The 21,257-nt window shown below is 51.9% G+C and overlaps 1 protein-coding gene across 1 annotated transcript; it reads left to right on the top strand.

Annotated features, from left to right (window-relative positions):
- The first annotated feature begins 879 nt into the window (after nt 1–879).
- On the top strand, nt 880–20,940 carry CPLX4 (complexin 4). The gene is made up of 3 exons (XM_062200285.1): nt 880–1,046; nt 6,319–6,406; nt 20,713–20,940. Exons 1-3 carry the CDS (start codon nt 880–882, stop codon nt 20,938–20,940), a joined length of 483 nt encoding a protein of 160 aa, XP_062056269.1.
- Nucleotides 20,941–21,257: the final 317 nt, after the last annotated feature.

Genomic DNA, 21,257 nt, shown 5'->3' with positions numbered 1-21,257 from the left:
CACCTGTGAGCCTCTGCAGGCCCCCAGGAAGCAGACTGAGAGGAGCAGCCGCTACGTAGGGATGATTCCACCCACAGGCACTCCCGCCTGGTGGATCAGAACGCTGGAAGGGTGACACCTAGCAACGAAAAACCCTTGCCTGCGAGAGAAGGCTCATCTTCCAGTGTCAACCTGCTGGTTCACCCTGACTGAGTTGCGTGTGTGTGTGTGTGTGTGTGTGCCCCAGCCACACGACCGCTGAAGCAGTACAAAATCCCAGCCAACCCCGAAGCAAATCTTACACAGTCCATAGCATCCAATGAGTGAAAATGATGGAGCCAAAGGACTGTTGTTGCGTAATGAAGCACTTTGGGTTTTCTCTCTCTCTCTGGACTCAGTTTGCAAGAACAGGATGCTGTGCCCAGGGGCTGGCATTTGGGAATTCTACCACAGCCCTAAACATCAGTCAGCCCTGATTAACTAAATTGCAACAGGACTCCAGATGAAGCCCTGCTGTGCTTGTAATTTAAAATTGACAAACAGGTAGCGAGAGGGACGGACAGCGTGTGGGGCGCGTGCTTTGCCTGGGAAATGAGCTTGGTGCATGGGGGCAGAGGGCAGCCAGCTGCATCTGGCCGCGTGTTTGGTTATGGGAACCATCTGCCTCTGTACACGGAGGCGTTCGCCACGCTAATCCAGCTTACAACCGGCAAAGCGCTCCGCGCTCTCATCATGCCCTTGAGGAGAGGAGACGGTGCAGAATCCTGCGCTCTCGCATGGGCTGCGGGCGTTGGGAGTATTTGCAGGTTTTGTCCCGGGCTGGTTTGGAGGGTTGGATTTTTTTCTTTGACTCCCAGGTTTTGTCTGAGTTTGGGTTTGGTTTTTCCTGGGCCAGACACCATGGCTTTCTTCATGAAAAGTATGATCAGTAACCAGGTAAAGAACCTGGGATTTGGAGGGGGTTCGGAAGAGAAGAAAGAAGAAGGAGGCGCGTCCGAGCCTGCTGCAGCTCACGGGATGACGAGAGAGGAGTACGAAGAGTACCAAAAGCAAATGATCGAGGAGAAGTGAGTACGCACGGCTCCGCGTCCCGGGCGTGAGCCTCGCACCCCGGCAGCGCCCTCCGCACTGCCCCCACTTGTCTCCCCCCCCCCCAGTGGCTTCCTTTCACGTCCAACCCCAGGGACCTTGAGTCTGCTGAGGGGACAGATTCCCTAGCGTCAGCAGCTACAACCTCCTTGTCTGATTGTGCATCTTCTAATAGCCAGCTAAGAATTAAAGCATCAGTCCAGAGGTTAAATATCATTGTAGGTTACAGAAGGAAAATTTTCCTTTTTTGTCACCATGCCTAGTTAGCTAATGGTCAATGACACAATAGTTGCCTAAGTCCTAGGGCCAAGATGATTACACGTGGAAAAGTTAATGAGCTGGGGGAACGAAGGAAATAGAAAGCCAACATGTAGTGGAAACCTTGTCTGGTGTGTTTTTCTGAAAGATCTTATGGCTTACAAACTGCCTGGAATGTACTATGCTTGGTAGATGAAAGTCAAAATCGACAACAATTTTTAAAAAGTAGATGCAGCTGCAAAAATGATGCTGTGTGAATACTCAGCTGAAAGCAAGCAGCAGCCGGCCTGAACCGCTGGCTGGCTTTTCTCAAGCCTGTGTGAGAACACAGCTGAAAAAGGAAAGCAAGAATGATGAAGAAATGCAACAGCAGCACAAGCATGTTCAGCTCAGGTGGGATAACAAAATAGGTGGTCAGAGTGGGTTTGCAGCCGCCTGCAGCGCCCGCATGGCATGGGAGTGCTGCTTTGAGTTCCTGCTGCTCCACTCCAATCCAGCTCCCTGCTAATGTACGTATTCAGTGGAAGATGACCCAAGTGCTTGGGCCCCGGCACCCACGTGGGAGACCCGGACAGAGTTCTTGGCTCCCAGCTTTGGCCTGGCCCAGCCCAGGTTGCTGCGGCCATTTGGGGAGTGAACCAGCAGACAGAAGTTCTCTCTGTAACTCTGCCTTTCAAATAAATAAGTCTTAAAAAACAAAATGAAAAAGTGGACAGAGACTTAGTCTATATAGCTGAGCATGCAAAATAGCATTTAATACATTCAAGTGATCCATCTGGTTGCAGATATAGCTTCTGTTCGATTATCTAATGTTCTGATTTTCTCTGATCTCTACATCTGGCCAGATCAAAGCTCAAAAAAATGCCTAAATGGTATATGGTTGATCAGCCAATAGCGCTATTTGTCAGCTACTCGGCTTTCTGTGTGGTTGTGAGGATACTGTAAATTCAGGAACTTGCTTTTTTTTTTTTAAAGATTTATTTATTTTATTTGAAAGGCAGAGTTACAGAGAGGTAGAGAGAGAGAAAGATGTCTTCCATCAGCTGGTTCTCTCCCCAGATGGCCACAACGGCCAGGCTGCACTGATCCGAAGCCAGGAGCTTCCTCCAGGTCTCCCACACAGGTGCAGGGGCCCAGGGACTTGGGCCATCTTCTACTGCTTTCTCAGGCCATAGCAGAGAGCTGGCTCAGAAGTGGAGCAGCCAGGACTCGAGCCGGCACCCATATGGGCTGCCCACACTGCAGGCAGCAGCTTTACCAGCTAAGCCACAGCGCAGGCCCTGGAACTTTCCTGCTTTAAGAGATAGTCCCAAGACAGTGGGGCAGCCTGAGGCAAAAGGAATCCTCCAGTTCATTGCTTGAGTTCTCAAGGGCTTCATCATCAACAGTGCAACATCCAGATGTAGGTGTCAAAAATGGCTCACCACGAGTTCATTGCAGAGACAGCTCTATATATAATGAATATTCAGAAACATATGGAAGTACATATAACATAAACATATAAATACATAGAAGTATATATAACAAACATATAGAAGTATATATAAACATATTCATATATGTAAATATATTTATAAATTATATAGAAAATGAATACTCAGAAATAAACTTAAAACTGTCCTTGTTACTGTAGAAAAATGTGGGATTGACTCTACCAAGTATAACTGAAAAGCTACTTAACAAGGCCCTCTACTGCACATCCATTTACTTTCCTTCTGTGGTCAGATTTCTGTCCCCTCTCCTGGGAACATTTCTATGGACAGAGGACTGTACCTTAATAGAACGTTTGTGAAGGAACCTCTTCGTCCCTCGAGTACATAGAAATGCCCCTCACCTTATGTTCTGGCTCTGGTTCAAGAGCCCCTGCAATACCAGTGTAAGCTGACTCTGAACTTCACTTTGTTCACTGAATGTTTGGACTCCTTCTTTAGGGCAGGCGCTGTGAGAAGGGAACTGAGATGGAAGAGGCGGGTTTTCTGTGGCAGGAAGTTTCAGTCTACCGAGGGGTCCGCGTGGCAGACCCAGAGCAGTCAGAGATTCCGAGTCCTCCCCAGATTGGCTCTGGAGTCCTGGGATCTAAGCAGTGGGGCTCTCCATGGCTCAGTGCAACTAATGCAGTCATCTGATTTTTCAACCAAGGTGCCCAGATAATCCAGAGGAACACCTTTTCAACAAAAGGCGCTGAAATAACTGGGAAACAGTCTCTTGGACCTCTGCCTTACACTAGGCACTAAAATTTAATCTGATACGCACAATCAGCCTAAATAAAAAGCTAAAATTGTAAAGCCTTTAGGGATGGAAAAAAGAGAGATTTTTGCAACCTGGAAGTAGGTGAAGATTTCTTTTTCAGACTCAGAAAACAATAACCCTAACATTTTAAAATGAGGGAAATCAGAATATAATCGTTTGTGCACCAAAAGGCACTTTTATGAAGATAAATATTTGGCAAACCACTGATTGAGAGAATATTTGCAAAACTTATCTCACAAAGGAATGGGCTCTAGGATATAGGAAGAATGACAACTCAATCATTAAAGCAACAAATTATTCAGAAAAGAATTGAACAAACACTTCACAGGATATACACAATGCAAAGAAGTTAACACACACCACAGCAGCTAAAATTCAGAAGGCCAAAAATAGCAAATATTGGTCAAGATGTGAAACCACTAAGACCTCTTGTTTCCTGCGGTGTAAGAAAATATAACCATCTTGGACAAAGGTCTGGCAGTTTCTTGTAAAACCATATGTACGCCACAAAATCGCCCTGCAGCTCAGCAGTCCCATGCCCAGATACTTACAGGGAAGAAATGAAGCTACACGTGGGAGGAGACTGGCCCAGGAACGCTCATGGGAGTTTGCTCCACCATAGCCCCAGATGGGAAAGGGCTTGGATGTACATCAACAGGAGCAGGAATAAACCATGGTTTATCCGAGCTCATGCATACACTAGAATACTACTCGGCAGCAAAAAGGAAGAAATGAGTGGTAACGAGAACACTGTGGATGAATCTGAAAAGATTCTTATACTGAGTAAACAAGCCTTCCACACACAAGAATTGAAGTGTGTGGTTCCAATGAGATGACGTTCCAGACCAGGCCAAACCACCTGAACCTTTGTGGTGGGCAAAGAGGGCTGGCTGCCTCCCGGGGACAGCAGGTGTTCACTGGTGATGGGAAGGCGGGCATTTTCTCAAGAGAAATTGATGTGTCATATCTTGATGGGGGCTTGAGTTCCCCAGATGTGTACATTTGGGGGCTCCACATAAGGCTTGTGCACTGAATCAAATGCAATTTTTTCTTAAAAAAAAAAGACCCTCAAACAAAAACAAGTTCATAGCTCTAGACAATCATATGCACATTGGGAAGTGTAAGGATGTCTTCAACTTTGTGCCAAAAAGATGAAAATATTGGATAGACAGAGGTTGAGACGTGCAACAACACGGTGAGATGCAAATTGTAGAATCTAGATGGTGAGGATACGAGTTCTGCTGTAAAACTGTTTGAACTTTCTGAATGTGTTAAGGGTTTACTAATCTAGCAGGGGAGATGGACTTCCTTCCCACGCTGCAGGTCACCAGTCTCAGAGAAGTCACCAAGTCGCTCTGTTCTGTTCCCCACGCCAGTGCTGGAAGGTTGAACTCAGTGCTCCCTACCCACTCCAGCCCTGGCGACTTGCAGGTGGAAATCATTGCAGAGTATTCGGCCCAGGGATCAGTCGTTTAATCTGATTGCTGCTTCCGATGCAGCCCTGCCTGACAGTCTTTTGTGGAAGGTTTAAGATTATTTCAAAACTTGGAGTCAGGAAATGGAAAACTATTTTCACCTGAAAAATGAAAGCTTTTTTTTTTAAGCACAAACAATGCTCCACGCAAAGATGCTTTAACAAATCCATGAGAAGGAATCCCAGCAGGCCTCACCAGCACCTAACCTAAGAACCAGAGGCCAATAGGAAGCCACCTGCACGCTTGGCCCACCCTTGCCACTGCTTCCATCTCGGCAGCCAGCCTGTTCCCTTGCATTCTGCCACCCAGACCGTGGGCCTGAAGGCCAAAGACAGACAATGGCCTTCAAGTTCGCGTGTGACAGTGTCAGCCACACTTCCAGGCTGCCTGTCTGAGTCCCAAGTCCAAATTCCCAAAGAGATTTCATTTGTTCAGCTTGGCCCCGTGTTGGTTCAACATGGCCAGAGCACAGGGCCACGTGTAAAGGTTTAGCCACCAATAACGCACCTGTGTGTGCAGCTCAGAAGGGCCGTGGTTCTCGTGAGCTTACAGACAGCCCCAAAAGTGCCTGTCTTTGTCTAGGTCATCATGAGCAAGGGAGTCCATTTCAACCCAGCGTAACACAATCTGGTTAGGCCTTCCTCAGCGCCCTGCCTGCACTGCCTTCCTTAGGGATACGTCTTTCCAAACAAGAAAGCAAACACTGTGACTACACTGGGGCACTGGGGTAGGGAGAGGGAGACGGAGACACTGAAGGGGAACAGGTTTGTATCATACCCCCAAATTCCATGGGCCCACAAAGGATCCCCCTGGCCCTGGCCCTGGCCCTGTTCTGGCTTGCATGAAAGTCACTCATGGAGCTTGCTGGAAGTGTAGCTGCCCCTTCCGGCCCCCAGGGATTCCGATGGGGCAGGACTGGAATCTTGCCCAGGAAGCTGTATTCTAACCAGGTGACTGCGATGTTCAGCGCCGGGCCATAGATTCCTGCAGCAGCTCTGCAGCAACAAGCACCTGCCCCTCACCCGGTCTGCAGCATCAGGTTTCCAGGACCACAGTGTCCTTAGGATTTAGGGGTCTGTGTTCTGTCAGGTATGGAAGTGACAGAAAGCCAGGTGTTTGGGAAAGGAGGAAAGAAAACATCTCTGGTTTGCCAGCTGTCTGCAGGCTTCGGGAACTCAGGCGGAGTCCGGCGGCTGCTCCTGTTGTCGGTGGCTGGGACGTGCTGAGCTGCCTGTACCCTTACAACCCTTCACTCTGTCGCTTCTAGGATGGAAAGAGATGCTGCATTTACGCAGAAAAAGGCGGAGAGGGCGTGCCTCCGAGTGCATCTCAGGGAGAAGTACAGGCTCCCGAAGGTAAGAAAGGTGCTCTGAACCCAGGAGTACGCGATCCCGTCCCACCCAATGAGCAAAGACGACGCTCAAGAACACGCATGCCTCTCCATCTTGACTGAGGTGCTTGTATAATGAGAAGGGCATTGAGCTCGGTGTTGGTAAAACCTTGATTCCAGATATTCCACTCCATGAACTTTCATGGCCACTTGAAAAAAATAGACTGCAGTAGATGGCAATTTAATTTTTTTTGGAGGGAGGGAGAAAGATAGAATGCTCCCTTTTGCTGACTCACTGCACAAAAGCCTACAGGGCCTGAGGCTGGGCCAGGCTGGAGCTGGAAGCTGGGTTCTCAGCCCGGGTCTCCCACGTGGGCAGCAGAGACCCAACTGTTTGAGTTGCCACCTGCTGCCTCCCAGAATCTGTATTAGCACAAAGCTGGAACCGGAAGTGGAGTCAGTACTCGCACCTAGGAACCCACAATGGGATGCAGGCGTCTCAACCTGCAGCTTACCGCTAGGTCAAACGTCCACTCAGAGTGACATTTTCATGTACGTTTATCAGAAGAATACAGGGCTTCTGTGTGTAACTAGACAATAGGGAAAACAATCACAGCTGATGTTTGTTGAGCTCTCTAGGCGCCAGGCGCTGTGCTGTACGTCTGTTAATTCGCTGAGGTTCACTCACCCCTGCAGGGGAAGCTGACACATAAAGAAAACCCCCGCCTGCTATTAGCCAGACAGCTAGGAAAGGCAGAGCCCACAGTCTTGACTTCGATGGCATTCTGCTTCTGTTTAAAAGGGACGATCCGTTGCTGGCTTTTGGAGATGATGTGGGAGTGACAGTCATCACCTGGCACCGTCTTACCCGACTGGGCGCTGGCTGAGCAGGGGTGTCTGTAGGCAGTGGTCGAGTGAGTGGCTGGTCTCCTGGTGACAAGAGGTGGTGTTGAACATCGTGGCACCTGGCTCAGAGGGACTGTTCAGGCCTAGCCCTTTGCCCTCCTAGCTCACTTCTTCTCAGCCCCTCCCCTCCCACACCCATGGAGGACCTCCCACCTGCTGGGCTGGGCGTTCAACTCCATATTGCAGAATGCACCGTCCAGCCAGAGAAAAATCTCCCTCCACAGTGCAGGGCTGCCCCGAAGATGAGAGAAAGCCCCCCTGAACCAGTGCCTTCCGTGGGTCCCCTGCAGCTCCCAGGAAGGCTTCTGACCTAAGAAACCCTGAACAGAGGGAGAGCCACTGTGCAAGGTCACTGTTGGAACCACAAAGCCGGGCAGCCCCAGCCTGCAGGAGAGGTCAGTAGCCAAGAGCACCCCGTGATGCTCTTAGCCAGGGGCGACAATTCACGGGACAACTGATGCTCATTTTCGTTTGCAGCCAGGAAATGGGGCCAAGAATGCCTTGCTCGTCCCACCACTGTCTCCATTCCGGTTTTACGCTTTTTCCCACGGGGCTTGCATTTTGGACGAGTGAAGTATTTCTTGGCACGGTCCCTTCCACTTTCATTGTCTGGTGGGTTTCCTTAACCACCCCGCCCCGGGATGCCCCACTGGCTGTCTGGCAGAGTGGCTCCCTAGGCAGGAAGGCGGACTCCGATTCAGGCTGCTGAACTCCAGCCCCAGCCTCCCCACTCGGCTCCCACTGAGGAAAGCGCCACAAGTCTTGTTTGCAATGAAGCAGAAATTTCACACACTCACATGCACACACACACACACTCACATGCACACACATAGGCTCACACTCACACAATCCACCAAGCATGCATGTTCCACAAAGATTGAGAAACTGACTTTTTGATGACTGTTCTGTTCTTCTGTGGGGCGCTAAGGAGAGCTGGATTTCAATCCTGGCTCTTGTCACTGTGTCACGGTGCAGCATGTGGCTTAAAAAAGAAAAAACACGAGCCTCAATTTTCTCATCTGTAAAATGAGCGCAGCGGGTCTTTGTCTGAGATGTGTAATGTACCTGACAGATGGTCAGAGCTCAGGGGGCAGCTGCTCTTATCAGTGCTGTGATCTTGTGGTCTCGGAATATCAGACAGGGTTGATATTCCTCGGGGGAAGCAAACGGGGGTGTGAAGTCAATCAATGCAACAACTTGAGGCCCCTGAAACTCAAGACTTCCCTTTGGTCTCTGTCCTCCCTGGCAGGGGTCAGCAGTCCTGCTCATTTGCAGATCCTCACCAGGCAGGCTTAGCAACAAGGTTTAGTGGCTCTTCAGAGAAAATAAAAACAATCTCCCAACCCTGTGTCAAGCAAGACAAGCGTCTTTCAACAGAAATTATGGCAAGAGGAAAGAGTTATTGGCGTGCAATTCCAGTGCTCCCTGGAGAGTGACGACGGCTCCGTCCACAGAGATTGCAAATGGCTCTGTCATTCTGTGTGGCTGGACCGGAGCCCCTGGTGCTGGCTGATGGATAAAGAGAAGAGGTGTGTTGGGCTCAAGATGTTGGTGGCTGGGAAGTGCACACAGCACGGCAGACGTGTGCAAAAGGAGAGGTCACGTGATTGAGGAAGAGGCAAGGGAGGGGCCGGGCTCACCCTGAGAACTAACTTGCTCCTCTAGACCAGCTGATGCCTTCCCACAGGCGGTCGTGGCCCTGTTACCTGCCTCTAGGCCCACCCTTTAGAGTTCCCATCAGCTTTCTAACACCGTTACTTTGGGAACCAGACTCCCAGCTCATGAACCTCCAGAAGACAAACCATACAGTGAGCACAGCGAGGGGCGGAGCCCATACCTTTCGCTGCCCCCAGCACCCTCAATTCACAGCTGTTTCACACGCGTGCAAGATTTAAGACTTCACCTGATTTTTTTTTTTCATGGACCCTTAAGGAGGACTTAGAGTTCTTCTAATCTAATGCCACCACCTCATTTTAGGCCTGAGACAACTTCAGCCTGGGAGGATTAAGTAGCTTTGCAAAACCCCACAGCTACTAAGCAGCAGAGCGAGGGTAGAAGTTAGGCCTCCAACCATGAAAAAGAGCAAGGTAGAAAAGGATGGGCCCGTGGTGTCTGTTTCTTCTCCTTTTTTCCCCACTCTTTTTCTTAAGGTTTACTTATTTATTTGAAAGGCAGAGTTACAGAAAGAGAGGTCGTTCAGTTGGTGAGTCACTCCTCAGATAACCACAGGGGCCAGGGCTAGGCCAGGCAGAAGCCAGGAGCCTGGAACTCCATCTGGGCCTCCCATGTGGGTGGCAGGGACCCCCAAGCACTTGCTCCATCTTCCCCACTTATTTCCCAGGCGCATCAGAGGGAGCTGGATGGGAAGTGGAGCAGCCAGGACTCAGCTCAGTAGCTGGCAGCTTAGCCCTCTGCACCACCAAACTGGCCCTTCCTTCTACTCTTAGTATTTGAACAGTCCCCAAAGTTTTAAGGTAGTTGTGAACTCCATGTGGCTCTAAATTGGGTGCTGAGTCATCTGGGATAACCTGTATGGTCTCAGCATTTCAGGGAGTGGCACCGAGCCCCACCCCCAGGGTCCGGGTTCTGACCCAAGGAATGCCTCCATTCCGAATAAATAAGGTGAGGCTTCACCAGCCAGCGGGCTTCGCTGCGGAATTTACTTCCATCCGGAGCCCCTCTAGGGGCCTTTCATACGATGCCTACATTTTGCACAAACGGGGTCTACACACAACGGGTCAAGAATTTGTGGTGTAGACATGCTAGAGACACCATGAGTGACAGTTGCCTATAAGGACATGGGACGTGTAACCTAGCCTAGCGGTCCATGATAGAAAGTGCACAATAAAACTCCCGGGATGACATCGGCCTCCACGCAGCGCCTCCGCCTCCCCGGCCCCGGCCCCGCCCTGCCCTGCCCTGCCCTGCCCGCCCACGAGCGGCTTCCCAGGCTGAGCTCAGCCGGCCGGCCCCGCGGCGGCCGCTCGGGTCTAAGCCGACCCGGGTGGTGGAGCGCAGGCACAGCCTCTGCCGCCTGGGGGACCCGCGCCCCCTGGCGTTCCCTGAGCCGAAGGACGCACCCACGCGGCTCGGTGAGAAACCGGTGGGCGAACTTTGTAGGACAGCGCAGGGGTTTGGTGTGATGGAGCAGATCGCGCGGTTCCGGACAGCTCCAGGGCCCCCGGAGGGCGCGCTGGGGGCGCCGTGCTGTTCTCTGTCTCCGCGGTACCCGGGATGGTGAGAGAATGGCCGGCATATTCAGCCGAGCGATTGCTGGGGCAGTGAAGGCTGGCGGCAGACTGGGGGCACAGGGTCACTTCCCAGGCCGTGAACGCCGCGCTCCGATTCTGACGGTGACACACACCCCACATCCCCCCGCCGGTGACTCCCTAGCTGCAGGTGACAGTCCTGTCTGTGCAGGGAAGCCTCTGCTAGGGGGAGGTTTGGTGCCAGCAGCAACCGCCGTGGGAATCTAGGTTGTGGGTTTGCAGATGCTGCTTTTAGGGGCCAGGCCCTGGACCTCCAGGCAGTGCCCACCAGTCACTGGGGCTGTGAGCCCCAGGCATGCAGTGTGCCAAGGGGGTGGCGGGAAGAGAGGGGACGCAGGCCCGCTGGACCGGGAAGGAGCCATTAGGGCCACAGAATCCGGAGTCCTTAGCTGGGTGCCGGGGAGAGGGGGGGAGCTGACCCCTCCTGCCTCTGTGAATGCTCCTTCTAGAATCCGGGCGACCACGACACCTTGTCTCCCTGACATCAGCGTCTGGGCAGTATTTCTCTTTTTATTAAACTTGTTTTGCACGCCGAGGGGGGAAAAAGCCCATCCCATAGGTGTACACTCAATACATGCAAAAAAAATGGTGCACATGTAGGGACTTGCCCAGGGTCACAAGACTTCCTGTGACCCATGGGAATTCATGTCTCCTTATTCTCCATCCAGTACTTCTTGGGCTACTTCCTCCCCTCTCCCTCTGCAAAGGGCATAGTTCTTCTGCGCCAGGAGACTTTGGACTCAGCACACCCTCCAGCCAGGACGGGCAGAGACCAGGCGTCCCCTGGGCTTTAAGTGGCCCCCTGAGGTCCTCCCCGTGAGCTTTGCGGAAGAGTTAGCCCTGTGCCATGTTAAAAAATCTATCCTGCGTAAGCCGTGCTAGTAATAGCATGATCAGCCCACAGGGAGCCAGGGGCATCCAACAAATCCTTCAGGTAACAGGCCTGACCCCTCGGGCCCCATTCGCAATTCTCCAGGTTAGACAACAGCAGAACGCAGCCCTGAGCCTTGCCCTACCCAAGGCCCAGTGAGGAGCCAGCTGGAGAAAATATCTTCCCGGGAGCTGTCAGGTCCAATGAGGAGAATGGTGTCACATTTTGGAATTAGAACTGCATTTTCTAAAGAAATTGCTTGGCTGTGTTTCCTATGAGAAAGAGTTTCACTCCACTGCTGACTGGGGAAAGCAGGTTTGACTCTTTGAAAGGGAGCAAAGTAGACCCTGGCCTTCTAGATAAACGGTAATGACAATACTATTTGTCTTTTGATGGCCATCATTAATTGCAGTCATCAGAGAAGTTATCACATGTGTGCGGTGAACACATTGCTGAAACGTGGAGTGTGTGTGTCTCTACCAGTTATTGTAATGTGCACCTGCACACACCCAGCCTGCCGTAACTTCACCCAGTTTGTGAATCACAGGTTGCTCCAGCACTTGACAGGCCTCAAGGAGGCGGGACTCTCCCACTGGATTTGGATCGGGCTCCTCTAATTATTCCCTGTGCCGAATCTTCCATTTCTCCTCCTCTCCTGGCTGCTTGTTTATAAAGGAGGCCAAATGTCTCCAGCTACCACCATCTGACTGACCTCCCTTTCTGAGTGGGCAGTGCCTTCCAGGTGTTGTCCCGCTGCCCTGCCCACTGCCCTGCCCAAGCCGGCTCCCTCCGGACCTCGGCAGTCCACCTCGATCCTACCACAGTTCCATTCTCTTCCTCAGGGGCCTCTGTGTCCTCAGCAGGCAGCCGGCGCTGGCAGTCACTTCCTCCCCGAGCCCTCTCTCCCCTTCCGGCTGTCATTCTCCTGCAGCTGTTTCGGCCCCAGCCGTGAGGACATCTCAGGGTGCCCACTCCGGTCTGCATGCCCTCCCTGGCTGGCTGCCTCCGGCCAGCACTTCCTGCCTCTCCTATGTGCTGCTGACTCTCAGATCTCTTCCTCCAGCCATGACTGCTGCCGAAGCTCACTGCTCTGTCTACCCTTACCCAGCCACCTTGAGGACAGAGCAAAATGCCCCTACTCGTTGTTCCCAAACCTGCTCCTCCCCCAGGCTTCACCACACGGGTGGCTGTCCTGGCCATCCCGCTCCAGGCTGGCAGCTGGGAGTCAGCCCGGATGCGTCCCGCCCCACTCGGGGTAACATCCGGGACATCACCAAGTCACCTCCCGAGTGGTTCTCAACTCACCCCCAAGCGCAAGCCTCGGCGTCTCTCACCTCTGTCCCTTAATGTAGGTTTTCTACTTTGCATCTTGCTCCTCTTAAAACTGCAGAGTGAGGCGTCCAAAACTGCAAATCTTTTTATTCTCCAATTGGAGTGTAGTTGCTGTTTATTATCTGACCAGATTACAAAAAATGTCCTAGCAGACATGGTTGTCCTCCTAAGAAGCCTGTGGATCTGTTTTCTATTGCCTGCATCTCCATCCTCTATAAGACGCGTGGTCTTTTTCTTCACCCCACCTCGGGGAGAAGGTGGCTTGAAGGGCCACAGGAAGTCACTTGCTTCCTTGAAGTGTTTTCCAACAGTATAGACCTCGTGAATCAGCGCCTCCATGCAGATGATATTGTATTTACCGAGAGAACGGGCAAGCAGAGTGTTATCTGTCAAGGCAGTTCGATTCTTATTGATCTTGCCATAGCCACATTGGTATACGAGCTCACTTACTGACGTTAGATTTGGGTACCCCATGCAATATGTAGTTCCGCGATCCTCAGCATGTTAATTGAAGCCTCGTTGAGCTTAACAAAAGTGTCAGTGATGATCTGCAAAGACAAGGAAGCTGCAACCCTGGGGGCTGACACTGTGGATAGCTCTGATCCTGATGACAAATGCCAGTCTGGGCTCTGCAGGTGCATAGAAGTTGCCAGCTTTTCTTGCCGCCTTTGCCGTCCGAACCACAGTTCTGGGCGTCTGCCTGTGTTCCTTGGGGTAGTGCTTAGCTTTTTATAGGTAAGCTTTCTCCTTGCCTTTGGAAGCTTCTTTTGGGCAAACTCCTTTCTCAGGGTTCTTGATCTTCAGCTCTGCAGAATTCCTCTGCTTTTTCTTAAGGATTTCTGGAACACCAGGATCAGCCTGCTCTTCCGCACCCTCCATGGTTCCAGGCGGGAAAAGTAAGAGGCGAATCTGACCCTGTTCCCTCTGTTTCTTCCCCACCCTCCCCAGGGCTTTAGCATGACTTTGCAAACAAAGGCCAAACTCCAGACCTGGAGGCGGGGATGTGGCTCCTGTCTTTCCAGACTCACCTCGGGCCACTCACTGGCTGGGCTGGACCTCCCTCCCACTTTGTCTCCTGCACCTGACCCCTAGGGTTCCCTTCCATTTTGTAAAACTTTGGTTTAATGCTATTTTTTCCAGAACCTTCCATGACTTCCCTTTCCCTACTTAAGGCTAGATTGGGACACACCTTGAGTACATGTCTCTTACGTTACCCTGCGACCCTGAGTATTTATACCTATCACAGATGTTTGTGCAGTGCCTGGCATGTGCTGGCATATAGAAGTTGCATGCACACATACACATACATATACACACTCACAGAGCGCTCACTCAGTGGATGGATACCCTAGGGAAAAAGGAAAGAAATATCCAGAGAACAAAGTATCAGAAACAAGAAAAAGAAACTAATCTTCTATAAGGACCACATTAAAAGAACAAGCCTGGGTGTGATTTGTAGTTATAACTGCAATTTTAATGTTGTATAAAACACAGATGTGACTTTGTATTGAAATTTAAATGTCATTTTTTTTTCAAATAGAGGAAGTAATGTTTCAAGATAGTCACAAGATTCTTTCTAAAAGCAAATGCGCCGCTTATCCCAGGCAATTCAGAATGTATATGGAAGTCAAGCCAAATTAATAAGAGAAAACAGTTCCACAATGAGCCCTAATCCTATTAACAGAATTGTCAGTCTAGGTTAGTCATTGAAAAATCATGCCGGGCCCCCTGCTGAGCTGTATGCTTTAGTTACACCTGGTGTTTGTCTGCTGTATTAAGGGCATCGTTTGGCGTAAAGATGGATCTAAAAGAAACTCTCTCAATAGAGCTGTCTCTGGACGTGTCTCCCTAACAGCTCCATTAGGACCAAAGTAATCCACCTCTTATAAAATAATAAAGAAGATTCTGGACCCTTCCTTGCCAGTCTCGCCTTGACTGGGAGCTCTGGGGGCGGCCCAGCAGGGTCTCAGCCACAAACCCTCTTGCTCCTGCGCAGCTGTTTCTGGTGGCTGGCGGCAGAGGTCCCGTTGCGGGCTGCCCTCCCTCGCTGCCCCACTTCCATGTGCTCCTCCCACTCATGCCAAGTTAGCCTGCGGGGATGGGGAGGAGGCGTGATTGGTCACCGCAGTGACGTGCAGTGCGAGCTCCGTAGCCACAGCAGCTCCCCCCTGATTCCTCACAACCACCAGGGGCTGGTAGGCAGAGATCTGTCCGCTTCGCAGAGAATGCTGGCTCAGAGAGGGAGAGCGAGTTCCCGGGATCCCAGAGCCGGCAAACAGCAGAGCAACCTCTGACCTCAAGCCATTGTGACCCCGCCACACTGGGCTGCTACCCCCTAGTGGGGCTGGCCACATTCCTGACCAGGATAATGACCTTTTCCAAGGGTCTTCACCTCTTGGGACCCCGGTTTCCTCCTCTGTAGTGGGAGGCTTGGAGAAGCAGCCCCTCCGAGCCCCTGAGTCCCTCTGCACTGCCCGTGGGAGAAGCAAAATGCAAGACATGCACAGCCAGTGCCACGCAGGGCCGGATCCGAGTACCCTCTCCATCAGCATTGACAACCCGTGCCTCTAACGCAAAAAGACAGATCCACACCCTCTGTCCCATCTGGGAGTGCGGAGGACTCTTAACGTCATTGAAGGGAGATGGACAGCAGAGGGAGGAGCCAGGAAGTACAGCCAAGGGTCTCAGCCACCAGGACAGGGAGAGGTGACGCTGCGGAAGCCCATGAGCCTCAGAAGCCTGCCCACAGCCAGCGGTAGATGAACTCATCAATGCAAAAGAATTGATTCATCGAGCTCCTGGGTGCCCTGTAGACCAAGCATAAATAAACAGGCCAAGACTAAAGCCAGACCCGTCTAGCATGTCGCATGTTTATTTGCTTATACACCAAGCTTGGCTGGACTCCAGTGCACCCTCAGCTTTTCTGAAGATAAAACCACCGAAGATCCGTTATCATCGTGTCTCAAGTCTGGCAAAAGGTAAAGGCCATTGCTGTAGGTCTACAGAGGAGGCAGTCTGAAGCCCAGGGCCACGCTTCCCCTTGAGATCCAGGTCCCAGGGAGTGACGCTGGCCCGACGTGGAGCGATTTACCTAATGGAGCAGTCAGCACTGGCAATGCAGATAATAAGTCTGGTTAAAAACAAGAGATTAGGATGGATCCCGGTCAGCTGGCATAAAAATAATCAGCTTTTAGCTGCATTAAACAATATCCCAAATTGATAAGATTTCTAGAAACAAGAAGACCTCTGAAACAGACCCTCTGAGAACAAAATAGGGCCCGTAAGCCCCCTAATTACAGCTGGCTCACTTCCCCCCCGTCATGCACTCACTCGTCCAGGCTCTGGTTCTCAGTCCTCGTGCCCCTACCCCCCACCCTGCACCTGCGGCGAGGCTGTGGCACAGCGGCTGGAGCTGCACTAGTTGTCATGAGGCCTCGCTGCCTTCCCTTCAAGTGTGAACTGTGCCAAGAACAGCCCCGGCCTCCCCAGTCTGAGATTTGTCCATGGGTGGCAGGAAGTGTGGACAAGACAGCCATTGTTGGAACTGCAGACAGGCTCTGGCCAGCAGGATGTTCACGACGAAAGGAAGCAGCGGGCTGGCTGGGGCCGCTGTGCAAATCCCACTGGTGCTTCCTACTTGCTTGTTGTGGCCAGGATCCCTGTCTGAAGGGCCGATACTCTCCTACCCTCAGGTCACTATCCAGGCCTCCTTTATCCAGGGGACACTCCCTCTTCCCCAAATACTAATAACCCCAGCTGCTTGTGAGGCCATTGCACAACCTGTCGTACTTAATCTGCTCACCAGTGCACCCGGGAGTCCTCGCACTGGGTCTCAGAAATGTAAGGGGACTCCCCCAAAGTCATGCAGCAGATGAATGACAAACCCTGAACTTGAACCTCAGTGTCTCCTTCTAGGCTACAGACTAGCAGGCTGGGTAGGCTGCAGTGGCTACAAGTGAGATGCTGACAATTGGCCAGGCCTAGCTCTGGGGCAGCTCGCATGCCTAGGACCCAGTGCTAACAAGGCCGCGGCCCCAGGCTGGGCTCCATGGGTGTCATTCATCCTCTAGCCAGTCACCAGCCCTGTCTGGTCAGTCCAGCCTTCATCAAAGGTGTGTCTGCAGTGTAGGTTATGTCCAGGGCAATGAATTCTAGAACTTCGGTCATCACCCAAAGCATGGAGGGACGGTGACATTGTTCTTAGAACAACTGTTAGCGTGGTGTTGCCCACAACCAGTGGCCACATCCAATGCTGCCTATGGGGTCAATAGCGCTTGCCCCCCCCATCTAAGCCCACATCTGCTTTGTCCCAAAAAATCTGCCCAAGTGCATCCCAGAGCCCGCCTGGCATCCTTGGCAGGCCGGTGCCCAGAAAGCAGGCTGAGCTGGGAGCAGCCAGAGGGCAGCAGGTGAGGCAGAGGCACCAGGCCCCAGCCCTTCCCAGGAAGGGGTGGAGCCAGGGACTTTGATAAACAAGCTCCAGGTACAAGGTGGGTGGGGACACTGACGAGTAAGGGACACAGGGGCCCGCTAGGCAGCCTCCTCCCAGAACTGAGAGCCAGGCGCTGAAAGGCTGGCTCCTGACAAAGAGCGAGCCTGTCATTCCCAAGACAGAAGTGAGGGGCAAAGAGCGGGTGGCCTGCGGATGGGACCGAGAGCCCAGGCAGGATTACCCCCGGAGCAAATCCTCACCCGCTTCTGAGCATTGCTATTTTGTGAATAGCTTCTGCTGGTTGAGTGCTTAATAGGCTCTAAATAATAGTTGCCATCTAATTAATCCTCCACAACTCTAAAGCAAATAATATCATCCCTAATGAACAGACAAGGAAATAAGCTCAGAGAGGTTGGGTAAGGCACCCCGGGTCACACAGCCTGAGCCATAGAGCTTACATTCTCACGCAGACAATCGGACTCAGGCCAACGCCCACTCCGCTAGGCTGGGCTTCCCCGACAGGAGTAGGAACGTGAGGGACAGCTATGGAGACAGAGCTCTGTCCAGCAAAGAGGGTACACAAACTTAAGTCATTTTGAGGTTGCTGGAGTCCCTGACAATAGGCTCACTGGTGATCACACAATAGGTGTCTATTGTGTGTGTCTGTGCACGGCAAACGCTGCTGGGCTCCGGGACGTAGGGTGAGACGGTTGTAGCCTGTCTTTGAGAAATGTAGCGCTGTGGATCTCAATGTAGCAGGTGCCGGAATCCCCAGGAGGACTGAGTGCCGAGCCCAGCCCCTGAGTTTCTGGGTCAGTGGGTCCCAAGAGTGTGCATCTCTAACAAGGTGGGTGGGGGACCTGCTCGCTGCCAAGGACCATTTGGCTACTGACATCATTCGTGGGCAATACAAAATTACTGACGTAAAAATTAGCCTGCTCCAGATTTATGGCATTTTGAATCTGGGCAGGGCCAGAGCCATGAGAAGGCCCATGGTTCCGGGAGTTCCCCTCCCCGGGAGAGGCTGATGAAGCGGCCCTGGGGACCCCACGTTGAGAGCCACTTTGGTAGAAGCTGGAGCGTTGGAGATCCCTTCTGTAAGGTGTACAGCAGCGTGGACTACCCCCCCCCCCAGTCCTCTCCCCTCCCTGGACAAGCAGCATCAATGCAAAATCAACCTCACGGTCACCCTTGCAAGAGTGACCACACAAGAGCCTCTCCAGAGTCCAAGGGTGGGAGAGCTGGCCTTGCTGAGGATGTCCGTGGACAGGAGGCAGGAGAGCACCATCCCACGAGCCCTGGTGAGCTGGATCTGTCTTAGCACACCTGGTGAGCTCACCTCCCCAGTGACACGCACAGGGCTCTGACCACCAGCCAGCAGGAAGGTGCTAGAACTCCCAGGAATGTCCTTTTGGTCATTTCCTTGCTGTGTGGAGGTGGGTGCGACCGAGAGGGCATTTGCCCTGCATTTTCGTGGACTGAGAAGGGACAGGCTGATGCCTGCTTTGCCTCTCCTCCTTGAAAAAAAAAAAAAAATCCAGAGGACAACCAGCGAGAAAAGCAGCCGCAAGGGTAGGTAAATAAAAAGTAAACAGAAATGCAAGATTGGCTGGGGATTAGCTACCTAACTAATCCCACAACAGTTTGATGGGGAACTCATTAATCTGGGTCCAAGGCCCGGGCCAAGTGCAGGGACGGCCTCCCCAGCTGCGGAGACTGCTGCTGACTGTGGCCCTTCTCAGGCCTGTGTGACGTCCGTCCCTGCCTGCTTGCCGTCAGAAATCTGCCTCTCACCCTAACTCTGGGACCAGGCTCGGCTCTCACTCGGCCTGGGGAGCAGATAAAAGGGAGAGCCCTGGGGAAGGGCTGTTTGGCTGTAGCCCCTCCAAGGATCGGCTGGAGGAGTTTAGTGCTTAGAGGTCAGAGCTGGAAAGATCTCAACTCTGTCCCTCCAGCCCACTTTGCAGAGGGAAAATAAGGTCCATGCATTGTCCTGCCGTGCCGTTTGCTCTGAGACAGCGCCTGATTCTTTCTGACCATTTCCGCTCAGCACCCCAACCGGGGAACCCAGATCTCCATCCTGGGAGCTCAGTGTGTGCTGAAAGCTGTTTTGAATCCAACCAATGGTCTGGTTGAGACTAAGATGAGCATTTTGTCTTTATGTGGGTTTTCACGAGTTTTCACGGGAAATTCGAGGCTGGTCCCAAGCGATGAAGGTGGCCCTGATGTAGCACTTCACTATCATCAGTGTCACTCTTTTTCATCTTCCCCCCCCTTAACCCCACCCCCCTAGTTCACTTCATGTTACAACCTGATCTCTAATCTGGGAATATAAGCACTGTTCAGCTTTCCCTAGAGAATATTTTTCTTTAGATTCTTTTTGCCGAAGCAGTAAAGGAATCTGAGAGACCAGGAGATGTGCACTAAGGAATTCTGGGGCCGCCATGGGTATAGTCACAAAATGAAGTACTTAAAGCAAACTGTGCCAATGGCACTGGCATCAGAGTGCTCTGAGTAGGAGCCGTGCCATAGGTGGTTCATTTAGCAAGCATGACTCCATCCAGGTGCTGAGGGTCTAAGTTTGGTGTGGACATGCTTCTGTGCACACAAGGGGACCGCCATCTTGCAGAAGGGAGGGAATCGGTGATAGTTAAGCAATTGTCACTGAAGTGTAGTGAGTGTAATGACAGAGCTCTATCTGGTCACTGTCACCCTTGGAGTGGGGTCAGCCAGGCCACTGAGTTGTAGAATGAGGCTGTGGGGCTGATAAACCATGCAAAATTTGCAAAGCAGCCCTGAGGTGAAGTTACCATGAGGTGCTCCAGCTCTTGGGGCCATCAGCATCAGACAGAGGGCTTCTGGGCATCCCGATGGCTGGGGCCACCCCCACAGTTCCCAGCTCAGTAGGGCAGAAGTGGGCCTGAAATGTTGCATGCATTTTTAAAATTATTATTTAAAAGGCAGAGATGGAGACAGATGTATCTCCAATCTTCTCAAATTCTTACAACAGCCTGGGCTGGGCCAGAACTCAACCCAGGTGATCTTCATGGGTGTCAGGGACCCTCACTGTTTAAGCTGTCACCTGATGCTTCCAAGAGTGCACATGAGGGAGCTAGAATTGAGAGAAGAATTGGGAAATGGACCCAGGCATCCCATTATGGGACGTGAGCATACAGAGCGACCTCTTTACAGCCATGCCAAAACACCCACCCCAAAAATGTGCGCCTCAAACAGGCACCTAGATGATGTTGATGCTACTTGTCCAGGGACCACACTTGGACAACCACTGTGTTAGAAGGTTCTGGTTGGCCCAAGGTGGATTGAAGGAGAGGCCTCTCGACCAGGAGCTCCGGTCTCCACAGCAGCCACCAGGACCAGGCTCTGCAGGGAGATGGCTGAGTGTGCCATTCATTTCATCCCTTCTCGACAGATTCTTGCTTTCCTGCTGCGTTTGCCTTTCATTTAGTTAGCTGGTTGGTTGGTTTTAGAGCTGCAACTCTATCTCTGTGTTTGTTTCTCAGAGTGAAATGGATGAGAATCAAATCCAGATAGCTGGAGATGACGTGGATTTGCCCGAAGACCTCCGGAAGATGGTAGATGAGGACCAGGAAGAGGAGGAGGATAAGGATTCCATTCTGGGGCACTTACAGAATCTGCAGAACATGGACTTGGATGCCATCAAGGAGAAGGCCCAGGCCACCTTCACGGAAATCAAGCAGTCCGCCGAACAGAAGTGCTGTGTGATGTGAGGGACCAGCGCTATCGGCAGACACGCCCGCTCTCGTGGCCGTGCCGAGCCGCATAGATTTCAACACAGCTAACCGATAAAGCACCCGCAAGCACAAGACAAGCATGTTGTTGTTTGTGGCCCCGGCTAGCACCTTGCGATAGGAAGCATAGTTCGCTTGTAGTTACAAATGTGGCTGAGGATGAAATGTGTAACTGACACATGTCAGCTGTAACTGACGGGGCAGGACACATGTCTGCTTAAACACCTTCAGGACCACCAGGAAGAATCAGATGCAAAGGGCATTTCCCTTCCAGCTTGCTTCTCGAGAGAGCAGGG

The sequence above is a fragment of the Lepus europaeus genome, chromosome 9 (assembly GCF_033115175.1).
Source record: "Lepus europaeus isolate LE1 chromosome 9, mLepTim1.pri, whole genome shotgun sequence".
NCBI lineage: Eukaryota > Metazoa > Chordata > Mammalia > Lagomorpha > Leporidae > Lepus > Lepus europaeus.
This window is presented reverse-complemented; position numbering and strand designations above follow the sequence as displayed.

Coding starts and splice junctions, on each gene's coding strand:
- CPLX4 (XM_062200285.1), top strand. CDS start 880: ATGGCTTTCTTCATGAAAAGTATGATCAGTAACCAGGTAAAGAACCTG. Junction 1,047..6,318: donor AAGCAAATGATCGAGGAGAA/GTGAGTACGCAC, acceptor TGTCGCTTCTAG/GATGGAAAGAGATGCTGCAT. Junction 6,407..20,712: donor AGAAGTACAGGCTCCCGAAG/GTAAGAAAGGTG, acceptor TTTGTTTCTCAG/AGTGAAATGGATGAGAATCA.